This window comes from Magnolia sinica, chromosome 7, assembly GCF_029962835.1.
Source record: "Magnolia sinica isolate HGM2019 chromosome 7, MsV1, whole genome shotgun sequence".
NCBI classification, from domain to species: Eukaryota; Viridiplantae; Streptophyta; class Magnoliopsida; order Magnoliales; family Magnoliaceae; genus Magnolia; species Magnolia sinica.
Genome location: NC_080579.1, coordinates 8,319,733 through 8,340,784, shown reverse-complemented (window position 1 = coordinate 8,340,784; position 21,052 = coordinate 8,319,733). Strand labels below are relative to the sequence as shown.

At 39.2% G+C, this 21,052-nt stretch overlaps 1 protein-coding gene and 1 non-coding gene across 2 annotated transcripts; one reads left to right on the top strand and one right to left on the bottom strand.

The window, feature by feature from the left end:
• Nucleotides 1-413: 413 nt before the first annotated feature.
• LOC131252350 (small nucleolar RNA R71) lies at nt 414-520 on the top strand. Its single transcript, XR_009174376.1, has one exon. It is a non-coding gene; the product is annotated as a small nucleolar RNA R71 (small nucleolar RNA).
• Nucleotides 521-14,077: 13,557 nt separating this feature from the next.
• LOC131250985 (cytochrome P450 76T24-like) lies at nt 14,078-19,698 on the bottom strand. Its single transcript, XM_058251416.1, has 2 exons — nt 18,794-19,698; nt 14,078-14,804 (listed from the first exon to the last, which is right to left on the bottom strand). The coding sequence occupies exons 1-2, from the start codon at nt 19,682-19,684 to the stop codon at nt 14,199-14,201; spliced, it is 1,497 nt and encodes a 498-aa protein (XP_058107399.1). The 5' UTR covers nt 19,685-19,698; the 3' UTR covers nt 14,078-14,198.
• Between the last annotated feature and the right edge of the window lie 1,354 nt (nt 19,699-21,052).

Below are 21,052 nucleotides of genomic sequence, written 5' to 3'. Positions count from 1 at the left end.
ATGCTCATGCGTGATATTTTGTACAACTGAGATTATTAGACAATCCTTTGTGTCATGGTCTATACCATCACAAATGTTACAAAAATTTCTTAATGAAAGTGTTTGCTTTAACCATATCAACCTTTCTAATTTCCTAGGCTTCAACCTTTCTAACCAATGTAGCAAATTTTGTATTAAGGTCGTCTTCCTCTCTTAGGACATACATCTCCGCTTTCTCTCTAGGAATGGGTCTAATTTGGTCTAGTTTAGTAGAGACATCCCATGTCTGCGTATTCTCTACTAACATATCTAGAAAATCCAAAGCCTCATTATGATCCTTGTCAAGAAAGGTTCTACCACACATCATCGCTATAAACTAACGGGTATCCATGGTGGGCCCCTTTCAGAACACATCAATCACGTGTCATGGTTAATAACCATGATGTGGACAAGTAATTAGAAGGTCTTTGAAACGCTCCCAAGCTTGAAAAAACAGTTCATTCCCCTTTTGGGAGAATGACATGATTTCTTGTTTTAGTGCATTTGTTTTGTGCTCGGGAAAGAACTTTTTCAAAAACTCTCTACTTAAGGCTTGCCATGTAGTGATGGCATTAGGTCTTAGAGAGTTGAGTCATGGTTTAGCCCAATCCTTTAGAGAAAATGAGAATAACTTAAGCTTAAGTACATCCTTATTGCCATTGTTTACTTGTAATGTTGCAATTACTTCCTCAAAATCCTTAAGGTGCAAGTAAGGGCTTTCAGAATCTAAGCCATAAAATTTAGGAATTAATTAAATCACACCTGATTTAAAATCAATGTTCCCTGTGTGAGCAGGGAACACTATGCAAGATGGTAAAGTTGATCTCTCAGGGTGTAAATGTTCACGTAAAGTCTGTGGTTGGTTTAACACATTCCTATGAACTTCATTTTCATCCTTAAGAGGAGGATTAGGTTGATTTTCTCTGTTTTGATTTATAGTTGAATTTGGTAGATTTGGATTTGGATTATCGACTAGGTCTGTCATGGAATCTAAATGATGTTGAGTGCCTCTTCTAAGTGAATGATCAAGGCCTGGAACTAGTCCGCCTTCGGAAGAGAGTCAATTGTTTTGATCTCTACTCTAATGGGACATAAATCATCCACACCACACAACAAATACTACTAATTCAAATAGCAAGTATGATACTTAAAATAAAATTAAAAACTTAATCAACAACCCAGGTGGCAGGGCCGACCATGAGGGTTCAGTCTACAAAGTAAAATAAATCAACAACCCAAGCGGCAGAGCCAACCATGAGGGTTCAGTCCACAAAGTAAAATAAATCAACAACCCAAATGGAAGGCCGACCATGAGGGTTCAATCCATAAAGTAAAAATAAATCAACAACCTAGGTGGCAAGGCCAACCATGAGGTTTCAATCTGTTGAGGGTCAAATATTGCATATTAGACCCCATTTATTACATAGATTTATGAACATGGTACGGTTTGGCGGCTCAATTTAATCATGTTTGTGATACAAGGTGTATTTACGAGCTTGGACTGAAAAAGGGTGCTAAATGCATGGATTTGACGCTCCAAAATCACCAAGGCAGGGGATAGACCCCAGGGGAGCAAGATCAACGGATTTACACGCCAGAGATCCGAGAAAATCGAGAAACTGAAGCTCAAGTGGCCCGAAATTAGTCCAGAATGCAAGATTACAAGGTTCTCATCATCCATTTAGCTCGAAACTTTATATCTGGCCTGAGGAACCCAAATTAACCGTACACGTCGAATTTCAGTCATTGGATCCTTGTGGAAGTGCTCCAACGGACAAATCAGCCCATCAACCATCAATTTTGGGCCCACTTGATCTCTGGATAAGCTTCAAACTTGGGCTCGACCCCTTAAATTCGTAGAAGATTGAATGGATGGAGCAGATTGCATCTGAAGCACTACAGTGGACCCCATGAGAAGTAGCAGTGCATAGTGCACAAGCGCACTCTCGTTGCACTGGATCGGCTGATCTGGTCAGACCGACTTTCCTTTTTGAAAAAGGATTCTTGAATCCTGCTTCCCGCTGCCGTAAAATAGGGACTTGTGGGCGATTGCAGATGGCCCACCATATCAGTCCATGTTACTGATCGGCACCGTCCATCAGACCTAAAATGGCCCACTTACCATGGTCTAGGTGTTCAAATTTCAAAAGAGCATAGAGAGAACGATCTCTAACCGATTGACAGACAATGGACAACAACAAGAAAGATGATGCAGGTCCCTTAGATATAATCTAAATAATGCTTTCTTGGGCTGAAATAATTAAAGGATTACGATGGATGGCGTGCATTCATCAAACGACAGGGAATGTGGGCCCCACCAGTTACGCAAGTCAGGCCTTACGCTTGCGTTATGCACGGACGTGCGTCCAGACGTCATGGGGCGATGTACGACCCAGATGACGATCGGATCTCTGATCCGAACCGTCTAAAAGCTCACCCAGCGGGTCTTTACCCTAGCCATGGAGAAATTTTTAATCCAAGGACGATCACTGTCTTGCAAACGCATTCCAAACGCAAGTCGGTCTGCGTTTCTACGTACGTGGTTTAAATGTGCTGGCTGCGTAAATTTTCCACCGATTCCAGCCACGAACTGACTCTCTTCATACCTATAAAATAAAGAGAGAATGGAGAAAGGGGGGATGGAATTCGAAGGGAAGCTAGGACGTGAAGCGTGGAGCAGCGAGAGGGAGTAGTATTTCATATATTTTTTTTCTTTTTTTCTTCTTTTTATTATTTCTTTTTAGAGGATAGTTTATCATGGCTGGCTAAACCTCTTAGCTAGGGCTAAGAGGTGAAGCTTGTGGAGTGATGGGAGTACTCCTACGGCTTTGATTCATGTTGAATTGATTTTGATGCTAGTTGATTTTATGGAATGCTTTCAGTTTTTAATGATGTATTGTGACTTAAATTACAATATATTTGCGATGGCTTTGAGTATGTCCATTCCCTTATTATGATTATGCAGTTAGGAAGCCCTGTTGTTCACCATTGCCCCTTGGACATGGTGGGATGATAGAATCCTTCCTAACATTCATATATCTTCTGATTGGTTGTGGATTGGTTTAGTTTTATTGTTTACCTTGTCTCATGGGCATGGATTTGTGATGGATTCATATCTAATTCTTATACCTTTCATCTCTTTGCATTCTAGATCAAAGGAAGTTTAGATTGTGCTTTAGTGATATACCTTCCAACTAGATGAAGATGAGACTCAAAGTCCAGTTGAGTTCATGAATCAAGAGTAGATCTCCCTGATCTCTACAAGTGGATCCTCTGAATCCCTAGTTTCCTACCTTTGAATTCTACATATTTTAGTTTACTATTTCATCATTATTCTTTAAATCCACCTGATTTAGATTTTATCTTTTTCTAGTTCTAGTTCTAGTTATTTTCAGATTACGTATAGGTTTTAGTCCCTTGGGATTCGACCTCGGTCTTATTGAGTTTATTACTACATCACAACCCTATACTTAGGGAATGAACACAATCCACAAAACAAAAATAAATCAACAACCCAGGCGGCAGGGCCGACCATGAGGGTTCAATCCACAAAAAAATAAAATAAATAAATAAATCAACAAAAGTAAAACTAATGCAGAAATTAAACTATGTTAATCTGGAAAAAAGATTCAGCGCATGATCTTTGTGATCAAACAACCACTGTAGGACAACCATAGCACTTGGGTAATAAAATCCCAAGCAGGGCAACCTTATGTCATAATTAGTGCTTGAAAGACCCAATTGAATTTACTTTCAAAGAAAAAAAAATCTACGAAAATTTGAAGGGTTTAAAAGAGAACTTACCTTAGCTATCTTGCACAAATCTGATCTATCTCAGTCTCTCCCCGGTAACGGTGTCAAAAACTTGATTGCTTGCCTCCAAGGGTAGAGGTTCGTAAGTAATATCTTGTGAATACTGGGTCAATCCCATAGGGAGATGAATTGCGAGAAGGTGAAAATCAAATGCAAAATAAACTAAATAATAAAAACTAAATTGATGATTTGATTTTGGGATTTTTGAATGGATATAATTTAACTGAATTAAAATAACACCCAAGCTTCAAAGTTCCACACATAAGTTAATGTTCCAAAATCATGATGACTTGGATAACACAACTAGGATCTGAGCACTATGGTCAGCCTAATCGGAAAATAAAACAATTTAAATATTTTAATAAATGATATAAAAGATTAGAAAAATCATAGATTTGCACCATTGATATATATTCTCAAGCGTCAGTGATTTAATTAAGAATTCAATATCAATGAGATAATGAAAATCAAATAAATATAACATGTTGATAACCTCTCCTATCTAGGAAATCTGATTGATCTAGGGTAAGCCTATCCATCAATGTGGATCTCATATGATGGAAACATATGGATCTCACAAGAGGATTAAAAACAAAACTTAAACAATAAATAACATGCATATATGATTCTTCTCATCATTAAAACAATCAATTATCATAACTTAAAGAATTATTAAACCCATATGCTTCCCTTCTAGCTTGGGCTAAAGGGAACTTAGAAAAATATAACTAGAATAGAGAAAGAAAGCAACAAGAAAGAAATAAATGAAATAAAAAAAGATCTAAAAGGAAAAAAACAACTTATAAAATCGAAAACCCTTTAAAAACCCTAAATCTTACCCTTGAATACTTTTAATAATGTTTGGAATGCTCTAGGTAGCCCTATTTATAAGTGGGGAACTCCAATTTTCATACAAAGTTGGAAAACTCTAGAAACCGCCTCAATTTTATGCAATTTTTTAAAATAGACTTCTCGCTACACAGTTTGTTTAAAGTAGATTTTTTGTTGTGCAGTTTTCCAAAATAGACTTCAGAGTATCAGAATACACTTTTTCAGGACGATTTCAGGATTCTTCCCTTCAAATCTTCGATTCTTTTCATTCTTCACTTGGTTTTCTTGGATCTTTGGTATATGAATTCTTCAATATTGGTCTCCTAAGATCCATCCCTTGCCTTGGTGATTCTGAAGCATCAAATCCATGCTTTTAGCACCCTTTTTCAATCCAAGCTCTTAAATTCACCTTGTAACACATATATGAGTAAAATAGAACATTAAACTGATTCATGTTCATAAAACCAAGATGTAAATGGGAAAAATTATGCAATATTTGAGTCTCAACAGCCACGAATCAGAGTTTCGTTCTTAGCTGATGGACGGGTTAGTTAGATTAAGAAATAGGAAAAAAAAAAGATTAAGAAGAAGAAGAATATTAAGAAGAAGAAGAAATAGATTCGTACACCTTGTCACAATGTCGAGATTGACCGATTGGGCGAGATCGGGTGGACCGTGGATGTTCGAGTAGCGTTGCTCGTCGGGCGGGCGGGCGGCGGCAGCGAGCTAGGTGGGAGGAAGAAAGAGATGGTCGTGCAGGTGGGATGGGTAGGGTTTTCCTTTACTTAATATATATATATATATATATATATATATATATAATATTTAAAAACCTAAACATATTCCTAATCGAGCCGAGTCGAGCTCGAGTTCGATTTTCGAGGGGAGTCAAGTTAAAATGGCCCTTGGTCAAACTCGGCTCGAACTCAACTCGAGCTCCACTATTTAAGCTTGACTCAGCTCGACTCAAACATTCAAACCGAGTCAATCTGAGCTGACTCGAGCAGAGTCGAGCTAGTTACTCGAGCCTTGACTCGTGAATAGCTCTAAGTGCGAATCGAGTAGGGCCATTCAGATCCGATCGTTTTTCGGATCAAGTTCAGACCGTGATCAATCCGGACCGATCCGAACCGAATGGATCCGATCTAATCCGATCCGGAGTGATTCTTATGAATATTTATCCTGTTGTATGGTCCACTTGAGCTTTGGATATGCATCAATTTTGGGTTCAACCACTAAATTGATTTGGAAAAATGAATAGACGGCGTAGATAAACCACATGCATTCACAGTGTGCCCCAACAGAGTTTCCTCAGTACAATAAGGGCCACTGAGTTTCGTGCACTGTGACAATGACAATGAGAGGGAGAGGGAGAGAGAGAGTTTTAACAAAAGAAAGAGGGATTAAATGAAGAGAGAGAGAGAGAGAGAGAGAGAGGAAGATGAGGAAGCTTGTTTTAAAAGAAAATGAAATATGCAGAGAATTTGTACATGTGATTTATTTGGTCAATCAACCATATGGGTAACAAATCCGGTCCGTTAAACAGTCATAGTCCCTTATAAACATATAAGCATGTGAAATATATAAAATATTATTTTTTTGTAATTAACAATTAGATATTCTTCTACAAGGAAATTGATTGTTAGAAATTCATTTTAACAATTCAAATTCAACTTGCATGTGTGGCTTAAGTGATTAGGATTATTTAATAATTTGTTTGCAAATAAAATTAAATTAGTATACCTTATTTGCTAAACGGATTGGATATGTGACACATATTCCTATTGTACCTATATAAAACTTGATGCATATACCCTTTCATAAGAGGCATTACATTTGAATAAAGAGAGAGATCCAACATGCAACAATTGTACGCCTGTACCCACTGAATTACGTGCACAGCACGTCAACATGGGTAGGTAGCTAAAGAGAGTTGCGAGAGTCCCTACTAAAGTGTCATCACCAAGTTCCGTGGACCCCACCATGATGTATGTTTCGTATCCACACCTTCCATCCATTTGGAGAGATCATTTCAAGGCAATATCCAAAGAATGAATTAAATCCAAAGCGCCAATGGACCCCAACACAGAAAGCAGTGGGGACAGTGACTCCCACCATTAAAAACTTCTAAAGGCCACAAAAGTTTTAAATCAACCTGATATTTGTGTGTTTCCTTATTTCTATCTTTTTCAACTTTTGAACAAGTTGGATTTCAAATAAACATTACAGTGGGCCTTAGGATAGTTTCAACGATGGGAATCACTCTCCTTACTGTTTTCTATGGTGGGTTCCACTACAACTTTTTATCTGCATCATTCTTTAGCTCATGCCCTAAAATGATATCTCAAAATAGATGGATGATGTGGATACAACACATTTATCGTAGTGTGGCCCACAGAACTTGGTGACATCACTTTAGTAGCCCACTCGCTCAACCTGTCGTTATCTAATACGACGGGACACAGGTAGCAGATAGCATCTAAGCTGCCAGTGGGTCTACATACGTGTCGTGCAAAGACCAACAAAGACGCACCTCGAGCTCTGAGTTGTACGAACGGCTCAAATGAGATCAAAATTACATAGGCCCATAATGATGTATTTATTATGTCCATTTTTCGTGATCATTTTAGAGCATTTTAAAAAAATGAATCATATCTAAAGCTCAAATGGACCACACCGAAAATAGCTGCGAGGATAATGATTTTCACGGTTAAAAATTTTGATTCGAATCATACCCAACCCGATCAGACTCGGTTTCCCTGAACAAGTCAGACTCAGTTCGGATCAGGCCAACCGTGCATCGGATCGGTTCGAGTCAGATGTCCCAGACTCGGTCCCGGATCAGATTGAATTTGGGTCGGCCTATGTAGATTTCGGACCAAATCTGATCTGACTCAGTCCGATGCCCAGCTCTAATTAAAATAATCTCTTAACTGGATGAACGGTGTATATATAATAAATATATCATGTTGTGGGCTCACGTAACTTTAAATAACCTTTCAAAAGTTAGCACATTCAATGACTATTACAATGTCAGAAGTGACATCACCAAGCTTTGTGGACCCCACCATGATGCATGTATTGTATCCATATCATCCAACCATTTTTAGAGATTGTTTTATGGTACAAGAAAAAAAAAATGAGATAGATCTAAAGTTCAAGTTGACCCACCACAGAAAACCGTGGGATCAGTTACACCCACCGTTGAAACATTTATAGGGCCCACCATGATGTATTTTTTTGATCCAACCTATTCAGAAGTTAACATAGAGGTAGATGAAGTGAAAAAAAAAAATACATAGGCATAATAGGAAACTTCTGTGGTCCCTAAGAAGTTTTGAACGGTGGATGTCACTGTCCCGCTGTTTTCTATAGTGGGGTCCACTTGAACTTTAGATCTATCTTATTATTTTTCTCATGCCATAAAACGATCTCTACAAATGGTTGGACGGCATGGATACAACACATGCATGGTGGGTCCGCAAAGCTTGTGACGTCACTTCAGTGGCAATTTGGCTACTGACCTTGTCGGTATCTAAGCCGCGCGCTCAGCGCTCGTCTTCGCACGCAAGTTCACACCTGGCGGACGCGGATTAGCTGAGTAGCGAATCTAGCTACCGAAGAGATCACCAAGTTCGGTGGGCTCAAACCATGATGTATGTTTTGTATTCACACCGTCCATCCATTTGGAGATATCATACTAGGGCATGATCCAAAGAATGAATTAGATCCAAATCTCGAGTGGACCCCACCACAGAAAACAGTGGGGAGAGTGACACCCACCACTAAAAAGTTCTAATGGTCATAAAAGTTTCTGATCAAGCTGATATTCGTGTTTTCCATTCTTTCATGTCTGCGTTAACACATGAACATGTTGGATCTCAAATAAACATCACGGTGTACCTTTGGAAGGTAAGGTTTCAACGGTGGGCGTCACTCCCCCACTGTTTTATGTGATGGGGTCCACTCCAACCTTGGATCTGCATCATTCTTTGGTTCGTACCCAAAATGATCTCTCCAAATGTATGAAGGTGTGGATACAACACATACATCATGGTGAGGCCCAAATAACTTGGTAACATCACTTCATTAGCGACTCTCGCTACTCAACCTATCAGTAGCTAATCCGCGTCCCAAGGTGGCGTCTGCGTAGCACACCAACCAATCCACTCCCGTGTGGAGGCGGATTGCCTGCCCCGGGGCATGGAGATATTCTTGTTGAAGCCTATTTTATTCTTATTTCTCTTTCCATGACTGTAGCTGCATGAAGTGGCCTCTAATCTTATTCCACGCAACGTTATAAAATGGTGGTGACTCTTCTGTGGAAACGGATCGGATGCTCACCGTGCCACTATCCAATGGCTATTGGTCGGTGCTCTGTGGGCCTCACCATGATGTGTGTGTTTCATCCATTCCGTCCAGCCATTCTTCCAGATCATTTTACAGTATGAACCCAAAAATGAAGTTGATCCAAATCTCAAGTGGACCGCACGGTGTTGATTGAACGCCCACCATTAAAAACTTCTTAGGGCCACAAAAGTTTTGGATCAAGCTGATATATATTTATTCCCTTCATCCAAGTCTGTATGACTTAATAAATAGGCTAGATGTCAAATAACCATTATAGTGGGCTTTAGGAGGTTTTTAACAGTGGACATCCAATCACTACAGTTTTCCAATGGTGTAGTCCAACTGAGATTTAGATCTACCTTAGTTTTGGGATCAAGCCCTAAAATTATCTTTCAAAATGAATGGACGGGGTGGATAAAACACATACATCATAGTAAGATCCACATAGCACCGACCACAAGCCACCTGTGGCAGCCTCACTTACCAAACCGCGTCCCTCTTCTATAGCTGTTTACAACTATATGTCCCATTCAAATCGTGAGTCTCTCTAGGGATGGATCATAAATATGAAATTAAATGGATGGTCAAACAATAAGTGGTCCAAATTTGAAAGAAAACTCTCCCAGGGCTAATATCATCTTACCAATATAATTTCTTTGGTTACAATCGGCTACATATGGGTCATTGATTCTGAAGGTCTTGATTGTCGCAGAATTGTGCCATGTGTACGCTTTGAAGAGTCAACACTGTTATACGGAGTTCGTAACTAACATTGAAGTCCTACCCTTCCTTCACGGGAAGGGTATGAAAAACAAAACCTCATTGGGCTATCATGATACGTGTGTGACATCTGTGATGTTGTAATTTATGTTTTCAGCCCTAAAGTCACGCAAGGTTACCATCCCTGACGTTCATGGCGACGGGGATTAGATAGTGAAAGGTTGAGTAGGGAGAGTCGCTATTGTAGTGACGTGAGTGATGAGCTGGGTAGAATCCGATTCGATCCGATCCAAAACCAAAGGCCGGGATCGGGCCGGCTCGTGTTGACCCATTCATATCTGATCATATATCGGATCGAGTTTGGATCAGTGATCAACTCAGACCGATCCGATCAGATTGGATCCGATCCGTTGGGGTTATATATGAGAAGGTATGGGGTTAACCATTTCCCAAGCAAGGTAGGTGACGTGAGGGAAGTAGGTGGCGCATTGATGAGGCCTGCATGGGCCAGGCAGGTAGCCAGCTGCGGCCAAACCTAAATTGGATTGCGAGTTACCCAGGACACTCTTATCCACACCGTCCATCCATTTTTCCAGCTTATTTAAAGGGTTGAACCCAAAGTTGAAGCATATCCAAATCTGAAGTGGATCATACCACAGGAAACAGTGGGAATAATGATTTCCACCGTTGAAACCTTTCTAGGCCCCACAGTGATGTCTATTCGTCATCCAACCTGTTAATAAGATTTTAAAAAAAAAGACATGTATTAAGGGAAAAAACAAATATAAGCTTAATCCAAAAATTCTATGACCCTCGAGAATTTTTCAACGATATAAGTTTGATTTACACTGTTTCATGTGGTGCGGTCCATTTGAGCTTTGGATATATTTAATTTTTGGTCACATGCTATAAACTTATATGATAAAATGGATGGACGGAGTGGATAAAATACATAGATGATGGTGAACACTGAACCCCAAAGAGTTTACTCAGTATGCATACACGGTAGGCAATCTGCTTCCCTTTAAACCCGGATCACGCAAACGTGACTTGTATAGCTGTACTCCACTTCTCTCTCCTAACAAGTAGGTCTTCTATCCCGCTCATATCATGAGGAGTTTTTCCAATTTTTTTATTTTCTTTAAATTATTAAAAAAAAAAAAGAAAAAGACTCAATCGGAACTGTACCCAACCCGATCCAACTTGGTTTCCCTGACCGAGTTGAACTCGATTCGGGTCAGGCTAGCGGTACATCAGCTTAGATCGAGTCAGCCGACCCGGACTCGGTCCCGGATCGGATTGATTTCGGATCAGTTATTTAAAAACTCGGATTGAATCGAGTTGGACCCAATCCGGTCCAACTCGAGGCCCACCTCTACACGTCACCAAGTTCCGTGGTACCCACCATGATATATATGTTGTATCCCACCGTCCATCCATTTGGAAATATCATTTTAGAGCATGATACAAAGAATGAGTTAGATCCAAATCTAGAGTGGACCCACCACAGAAAACAGTGGGAAGAGTGACATCCACTCCAAAGGTCCACCGTGATGTTTATCTGAGATCCAACGTGTTCATAAGTTAAGATAGACATGAAAGAAGGGAAAATACAAATATCAGCTACATGGAAAATTTCCGTGGCCCTTAGAAATTTTTAATGGTGGGTGTCACTCTCTCCACTGTTTTCAGTGGTGGGGTCCACTAGAGCTAGAGCTTTGGATCTGACTCATTCTTTGGCTCATGTCCTAAATTGATATCTCAAAATGGATGGACGGTGTGGATACAACACATACATCATGTGGGTCCCACAGAACTTGGTGACGTCACTTCAGTAGCTAGTCTCGCTACTCAACCTGTCAGTAGCTAATCCGCGTGCCCTCGTTAGTAGCCCAAGGTGCGCTCTCACGGTGCTCTCTCTCTCTCTCTCTCTCTCTCTCTCTCTCTCCACATTCCTACACCTTGGGTTATCTTGATGGAATTATTTAGTTGGGCTGGTGATTTTAGGCACAATCGATGGACGGAGTAGAGTGTATGTCACACAGAAATCGTCGTGAGTCCCACACTGCTTGTTTTTGCACGATGCGGATTACCTACAAGAGCCTTTGGTAGGAACTTCCAGCTGATGGAAAGCTAAGCAGGGTTCACCATAATGCTTATAGAAATACACCCTATCCATTAGTTTTGCTATATCATATTAGGATAAGGGCCATAAAATGAGCTAGACTCAAAACTAAGTAGGCTGCATGACAGTAAAACCCAAAACTCAAGTGAGCTGCATGACAAAAAGCACTGAGGATTGAAAGCTGAAACATTCGTAGGGTAATAGAAGTTTTGGATCAGGCTAATATTTTTGGTTTTTTAGTACATCCCAGTAGGAATGACCTTATGAATCCTATACATGGATAGCGTATAAACATCATAGTGGACTTAGGAGGTTTCAACAGTAAGTTTTTTTTCCACCCACATTTTCTTTTAATGGGCACCAGATGTTTGGATCTGCCTCGTTTTTTTGGTCAATGTCTTGACATGATATGACAAAACGGATGAAGGGAGAATTTCTCACAAACATTACAATGGGTCCTACATAGCTCCACACCAGGCCTTTGCATGCAATCGGGACGTTTTTGCAGGATTCGGATTCAGCAGTGAACCAGGACCACCTTGGTGCTGGGAAAGCTCTGTGAGCCCCCCATGATGTGTGCGTTTCACCCAACAACTCCATTTATCCATTTTCCAAATGTCAGGTAGACTACACCATGAGAAACAGTGGTGGTTAAACATCCACTGTTAAATGCTTCTTGAGGGCCACAAAAGTTTTAGATCAAGCTGATATTTGTGTTTTCCCTTCACTCAGGTCTATGCGACCTAAGTAATAAGTTAGATGGCAAATAAATATTACAGTGGCCCTATGTAAGTTTTAATAGTGAGCATTTCGTCAAAATTATTTTCTTGTAGTTTAGTCCACCTAAGATTTGGAACTGCTTCATTTTTTGGACTCGTGCCCTAAAATGAACAAGACACATAAATGACGACATGGATACAACACACATCATCGCGGGGCCTACGGCAATGACCAGTGCTGAGGGTTACTAGCAATGTCACCGTGATCCAAGCAGATTTCTGCATGGACTTGGATTCGGCAGTGCGACCGCAGTGCCCACGTGGGTGCTGATCGTACTTGAAAAGCTCTATGGCTCTACAATGATCTATTTGTTTTATCTACTCTATCCATCCTTTTTGCTAGCTCATATTAAGACATGAGCCTAAAAATGAGGCAGATCCAAGTGTTGGGTCGACCACACAGTAAGAAATATAGGTGATTGAAGGCTACCACTAAAAACTTCCTAGCATGGTTAGACCAAAAGAAGGTGAACCGTAAATTGACCATAACTTTTGATCCGGGTATCATTACGGGGCACACAACCTATCAATCTTTACTATAATGGGCTATCCGAGGTGAACCAACCCAAAGCGGTTCACGTCTATCCATTTCATGAGAAAACAAGCACTTTCAACTCAAAAATGAAATTTTGAGGAAAAATTACTATTTTAAGTAATTCTAATTTTTTTACTATTTTTTATTTTTGGAGTTTTAGATTTTTTTTTCTTTTTTAAAAATAACTTGTAATCGTGCTAGCTAGAACTCTTCTATCGAAAGTTTATTTGGAATTTTTATTTTTAGAAATTAGGTTTTAGAAGAGTTTTACTAGAATTAGGATTTTTAAGAGTTAGAATTTTATTATTTTTGGTAATTACGAATTTTTGTTTAGTTTTTTTTCTTTATTAATAGTGTAACAAGGACCCATACATATTAGACAATTATCAATCAATTTATTTTTGAAATTATTAGAAATTATTTTCTATTTTCTTCCCTTATGGATTCAGGGAATCTATGTGAGGAGTACAAAGAAACTCCATAGATTTGGAGTAACTATCCTTGAGAAAGACATTGCTCATCCTCATCATGTCCATCCGTGTGTCAGGTTCTTTCTAACTAATGCCAGAAAAGTGAGTTATTTAGGAATATATAAAAAAGAATGAGTGTAATTGGAGTACTGCAAAAAGGTTATATGTATGTTGTGACATAAATGAATGATCCATCATGTAACACGGTTTAGAGAAACAAGGTCTACATACATGGCACAACAAAACTCATTGAATCAAAAACATTATAAAACCATGCATGGCACATGCCCTTTTTTAACTGACTCCCTATTATCTCTCAGACACTACAATCATTGCCTGCAGGGAAGTACGTATAGCCTAAATCAATGGTGCACATCAAAAGGAAAACACGAATTTATGGATCAGATGGCTAGAATCATACATACATGATCGGGGGTTTTTCACCAAGGAACATCCATGGTGTGGCCCCAAGATTCTTGGTCCAACTTTCATGATAGTTCAACCACATGTGAGGTGAGAATTAGAAACTAAATAAGACATATTCATCTAAGGCAATTTTAGCCATCTAGGGTAGGGATTGCAAGAAGAGGGGTTGCCAATTGTAGGGTTATGCCAAACTTAGAGTTCATGTCCATATCTTGAGGCATCATCCCATTAGGAAGTTTCCAGTTGAATGAATGAAGGAAAGATGCCAATATTAGGTGGACCATCCTAAATGCAAGTGGTAAGCCTGGACAAATCCTCCGGCCTGATCCAAATGGTATGAGCTCAAAATCTTGACCTTTGAAGTCAATGTCACTGCCTAAGAACCTCTCAGGAAAGAAGGACGACGGATCGGCCCAAACATCTGGATCTCTCCCTATGGCCCACACATTCATGGCAGCCCAAGTGTTCTTGGGTATGGAAAAACCATGGATTTCCACATCAGCTATGGTTCTGCGAGGAAAGAGCGGAGCCGGTGGATGCAAACGCAAGGTCTCTTTCACAACCGCTTGTAGATATGGGAGACGGATGATGTCTGACTCTTCTACCTGTTGTCCCAAGCCAATGGTCTCCTTAAGTTCAAATCGAGCCTTTGCCATGGCATTTGGGTTGTGGAGCAACTCTGCCATGGCCCATTCTACAGCGGTCGAGCTTGTTTCAGTTCCGGCAATAAATATATCCTGATGATTGAAAGTGCATATCTTTAGTCTTGATGTGCACAAATGTTCTTTTGTGTGTAGAGTGGGTGGTAAAGTAATCAACTTATAACAGAAAAAGGTTCATAAAATATACTAACCCATGGAAAAATTAGATGGTGAAAGCAATAAAAGTTGTCTAACATGATATTAGAGCAGAATATGTCAAACTACCAGTTACTCTAAAATCGCAACTCACATATTGCTGCTCTCAAGATGCGAACACTTAACATTCCACTCCGATACATTTCAAATCAACACTTGCTCTAAAAGCTGTCATTAGAAGATAGTGTATCAGTGTATATCAATGAACTTTAACATTCTCTCGCATGTGCAAGGTGGCTCTAAAAGCTTGAGCCTTTAAAGGATGGTGTATTGATCAATGTATATCAAAGGACTTTAACAACTTCTATGATTCTTAAATAGAAGTAACATAACGTCAACCTTGTAACTTTGTAACTGAAGATTATGTTTCTTTCTGGCTGAAGCAATGAGGATTATTATGGTTTTAGGCTTTGAGGCCTGCATCAAGGAGTTTCAGCTCACAGTCAGAAGATAGCCTACAGTGAGGAATGAAGTGCGGAATTGTTGTTATTTGATTTGGGTACCCTGTCAGCTATCTCAGATCACTTCTCTAATGCTAATAAGCTCATGGAAGGTGGGGTTGGTCCTGTATTCAAGGGAAAGATATCCGTCAGTCAAGATAAAGTGGGGAAGAGGCTTTTAGGAAGATCCCTCAAGGAGCAACTCTGACCTCCAGATAAGTCCCCTCCAGTTTCCTTTTACTTGATCTCTTTCCAGTCATGTTTGGGTTGATGAGAACGCTTGTATCTGAATGGATTCAGTGTCAGCCATTCTTATATGATAGGTGGGGCATGTCTTCCTTTTTGTTGGAGCCTGCCCGAATTGTGTTGGAATGTCCAAACCAAACCTACCTTCTGGACAGTCCAGATTCATCCAGTTCCATCCATTCTCACAGATATTTTTCAGATTCATGCAGATGCATTTCTTGACAGCTAAGAATAGAAGCCATTGGTTTTCCAATACTTTGGAAATAGGTTCATTTAATATTATTTTTGTTTTTTGTAAAAAGTAGTTAATGTAAATGCCTTTATATCACTCCTCTAGAATGAAGGCATTTTGGTCTTTTTACATGGTAGCATCTATATATATATATATATATATATATATATATATATATAAAGAGTTGTGGTGTTGCATGTTGAAAGCAAGCAAGTAGTTAGACAATTCAAAACAAATAGTTTTTAGCATTCCATTTCTCTTTGTGGTGTGTACGATCCTAAAGCTTAGTAAAGCCAATCTTCTGACCAACAAATTAATGTAATCTTCCGATCAACAAATTGATGCATAGCTGTAATCTACATAGGTCATAAGTTGGGGTAGGCCCGGAACTTTTGTGGTGCCCACCCAAGCACATGTACATTAGTTGTCTGATTAACAAGCTTCAGATGGTCTGATCCCACCCTCCTGAAAAAAGAAAAAGAGTTTCGGTTTTTGCAGGCTATGCTCTGGAGGCTAATTTTGGTAGGCAAGCCTGCTCCCTCTGTATAAAGCTGTGATATGTGGTTCGCATTCATCTGAAAAGTCTTCCAGGGATAGTTGCTTGTGTTGGTCAAGTATGGTTGTCAGGATGCAGGGTTAGGGGTCCATTTTGATTCTTTTGTGGATATTAATGCAGTTTCTGTGTTCCTGAGTGTTTTTGTTTTATTTTGTTTTGTGGTTTCAGTAGAGTGATATGACAGGTGAGGGCTGGACTTTTGTGGTTCCCACTGCAAAATTGTATAAATCTTTTCAAATGGAACAAAGTTCCAGATGGCATCTAGGTGGCATCCACCTTGCTCGATCACAAAAAAAAAAAAAAAAAAAAAAAAAATGTAACAGCAGACTAACCCTCTGACCGCTGAGATGTTAGCATGACTTCTCAAATCTCTACTGTCCCAAGACACCATAATCATTCTTGAACTATGAAAGTCATCCCTAGGTGTACATTAACCCCTTTAACTTTTAGAGCAAGTGGTGATTTGACATAGTATCATAATGAAAGTTATTGTATTCGAATCCCACGAGAACAGCAAATATGCCTCCCAGTGTATTCTCTGTTTATAGTGCCAGGGAGAATTAAAGTCCCTTGATATACATTGATACACCTATGTTTGACATGAACAATACCCAAAAAATACACCCCACTACGTGCTTCTTTTTCTACCATCACGGAGTATTGCCATCTCATTGGGTAGCAAGCTCTTCCTAGAAAGTAGATTTTTTAGTATTTTTTTTAGTAACATTATATTAAAATAGGCAACAAACTTTCGGGTGCAGCCAAACAAAAAAGCCGAGGCCCCACCTATCATATGAGCCCACATATACAAAAGATAGCCCACCCAAAACAGCCTAGAAAGAATGAAGAAGGCAAAATGACAACCCCCCTCCCAACTTTAATCCTTCTAACATTGTCAAGAGCTATGGAGGCCTCTAATTTCCCTAGGAAGGTCCGCACTCCTCTAATGTCCAAAGGAATCTCTAAGCCATATTATGGAACTTAGTAATGTCTAGACAACAACACCCCATAGTAAAATAATATCAATTTCAGCACAAAAGAATTTAATAACATTAATCAATTCCACAAAATGGTTTGAAACTATGAAACTATTTTCCATAATAATATAGTTATAAATATAGAAGGGGATTGGCTGGTGTGGGTACATGTCGTGCGAAGACGGGCACTGATGCTCCTCGATCTCCTGAGTTATGTGAACGGTTCAAAGGAGATCAAAGTTACATGGCCCCACAATGATGTATTTATTATATCCACACCGTTCATCCATTTGGCGAGATCATTCTAGAGCATGACCCCAAAAATGAGTCAATCTAAAGCTTAAGTGGACCACACCACAAATACTGGGAGCCCAAAAATGAGTCACATCTAAAGCTCAAGTGGACCACACCACAAATAGTGGGGACAATGATTCTCACCGTTAAAACATTCGTCGGGCCCACTATAACATTTATTTCTCATCCAATCTGTTCATAAGGTCACACATATACCTGGATGAACAGGAAAAACAAATATCATATTGATACAAAACTTCTATAACCCCAAAAGAGTTTCAATGGTAGAAGTTCAATCCCCCATTGCTTTTTACAGTGTGGTCCAGTTGATCTTTGAATATGTCTTATTTTTAAGCTCAAGCATTACTACAAGCTCTCCAAATGGACTGATGGTTTGGAAATATATAACACATTCCTCATGATGGAATCCACGTAACTTGGTGACATTAACACACCACCCAGGTCGATGGTGTCTGGTACACCAGCCAGTCCGCTTCCTATAAATATCATAGTTTGCGGACCAGGACTCGGCTCGAAACCCAGTCAATGACGCATGGTTGAGTTGACTTGGTGAGTCCTGAGTTAACCAGGCGAGTTCATGAACTACTTAAATTACTGTTTTTTATTGAGAACCAATTGGGGTGTGTTTTCAATGAAGTGGGTCTAATGTTTTTCCTTCAAAACCCAACTTTGTACTATGACATTACCTAGCAGCAATGTTTGCAAACCATGATAAATATCATTGATTTTTTTTTACAATCCAATTAATAAAACTTAATTGGGATTTATAATCATGTTGATTACCTACGTCTAAACCTCCATATGATTATCAACTTATATTAATTCGATCCAACCATAGTCTAAAAACTCGAAAAAAAAAAAACAAAAAACAAACAAACAAACAAACAAACAAAACAAAAAGGACTTGACTCAACTGAGTTGACGCCACTCTACCAGATTTCACCAAAGCTCAAGAAAATTTTGATTTGGTTAATAATGAAAGAAAAAAAAAAATCAGATAAAGAAACTTACCCATGTTAGAGTTAAGTCAAGCTATGGTTAAAATTTAAATTTAAAAAAAAAAAAAAAAAAAAAAAGCATGTGCGAACGAAGTAAGATCGTACCGTAAGTATAGGCTTGATATCATGACGGCCAAGTTCGAAGCCGTTCTCATCTTTTTGATTGAGAAGCACATCGAGGAAATCATTTCTTCTAGGAGAATTAGACGACATAGACAACATTCGTTCGTCGATCAATTGATCGAAAATCACATACAATTTCTTGAGATTAGCAGTCACACGATGCCTGATGCCTTGTGGGTCCATTCGCCTTAGAAATGGAAAATAGTCCACGATATTCGGCCTAGCACCATCTTTCATAAATTCCCACACTAGATTCTTAAAATCTTGTGCTGATTTGGAGTTGGGATCGACCAAATCGACAGAGAAGACTGTGTTGGAAGTCAAGTTGAGGGTGGTAGTGAAGGTGGCTTGGCCAATATCAACTGCTCGTCCTGCTAGCTGATACTCATGGATGTGAGCGATGAGATCTTGCATTTTCTTGTGTCGAAGGCCTTGGTTGGCGGCGAGTCTTGCAGTGGTGAACATTTGTGTGTTACATATCGTTCGTAGCTTTCGCCAGCGTGTGGTTGGTTGTGACCACACGATTGATGACTGATGGTAGTTGAGTGCACGAACGGCATCGACCGTGATTCGACCCGAGAAGGATTGATCATTCTTATGGAGGACTTCTTTAGCTATGATTGATGATGAAACAACGACGGTAGTTATGGAGCCCAGCTTAAGTGTCATTAGTGGGCCATACGTCTTGGCGAGCTGAGTGAGTGACTCGTTGGGTTTTCTACCGATTTTGAGGATGTTTCCTACAATGGGAAGTGGGATGGGACCTGGTGGAAGCTTGCCATTGGAAGTAGCTGATCTTTTTCTTGCAAGAAAGAGAAGATGGATGCATGCCCACACCATCAATGTCCACAGCAACGTAGTTGAGTAATCCATCTCTCTCTCTCTCTCTCTCTTCTGTCTTTTCTTATAGAGGATAGATGTATATGGACCACTGAAAATGAGGAGTTACATGATACTCTGGCATTGTATTATACTTGATACGCATGCAGTGAGAAATTTTACACGTGGCATATATTAACTTAAGTTTAATGGGTTAATTGGGGAACCCAAATGTTGCTAAGGTCAGATTGGTTGAGCAATTCTAACCTATGATGTCAATTGTTTATTGAAACAGAGAATCAATGGATTTTTTTTATTTTAACCGTCTAATAAATATCCAACTATATATACTATAATTGGATTATTAAATATATGATAGATATAGAATGTGACTCAGAATTTGGACAGTTTATTGTGAATAGATTGTGAATATATGTAAGTAAATTTAAGTAGCTATGTATCACTCATGAAAGTCCTGCAGTGCACGCTTAGCTCTTTGAGGCCCCCATGATGTTTGTGTAACGAGGATTTCTACTTTGGCAGGAACTTCCGGCCAGCAGAAGCTAGCCGGGGGCACCTTGATGTTTACGAGAAATCCACCCCCATCCATCGGTTTTTCCGGATCATATTAGGGCAGAGGCTCAGAAATTAGGAAATAAAAATATCTAAGTAGGCCGCATGACCGAGGATTTAAAATCTACCGTTGACACATTTGTGGGGCCAGAGAAATTCTGGATTAGGATAATTTTTCATGTTTTCAGTTCATCTAAGTAGAAATGATATTATGAACGGTATTGATAACAATTAAATATCATATTGGAATCAAGGAGGTTTCAATGGTAGGCATTTACCTACCCATGTTTTCTTGTTGTGTGGCCCACTCGAATTTTGAATTTGCATCATTTTTAGGACTATGGATGGACGGAGTGATTATTTACATAAAATAATCTTTAAAAATGGATGGACGAAGTTTATTTCCCACAAACCCAGATAGCTTTCAGTTGGAAGGAAGTTCGTAAAAAAAGGCTTTTGGCAGGACTGTCTTAATATATCTAATCCATCTTTTACTTTTTTTTTCTGGAGATATCATCTCAAGACAAAGGCATATCCAAAACTTGACTGAGCTATATCACAGAAAAGTGAGGATAGAAATGCCCACCTTTAAAACTTTTGGAAAGCTAACTTTGATGTTTATGTGTCATCCAACTGGTGTTGGGAGGGGCCTGATGAGGGAGCTCTCTGGACTCCTCATAGAACTTCCTCAATCCAAGATGGATAAAAGTAGGAATGATTCCTAATAAATTCGAAATCATTTGATTAATGATATAAAATAAAATAAAATAAATTTAAATTTTAAAAAATAAAATAATAATAATAATAAATAAAATTTGAAATTACAACTCTTTAAATAAGGAGCTCAAA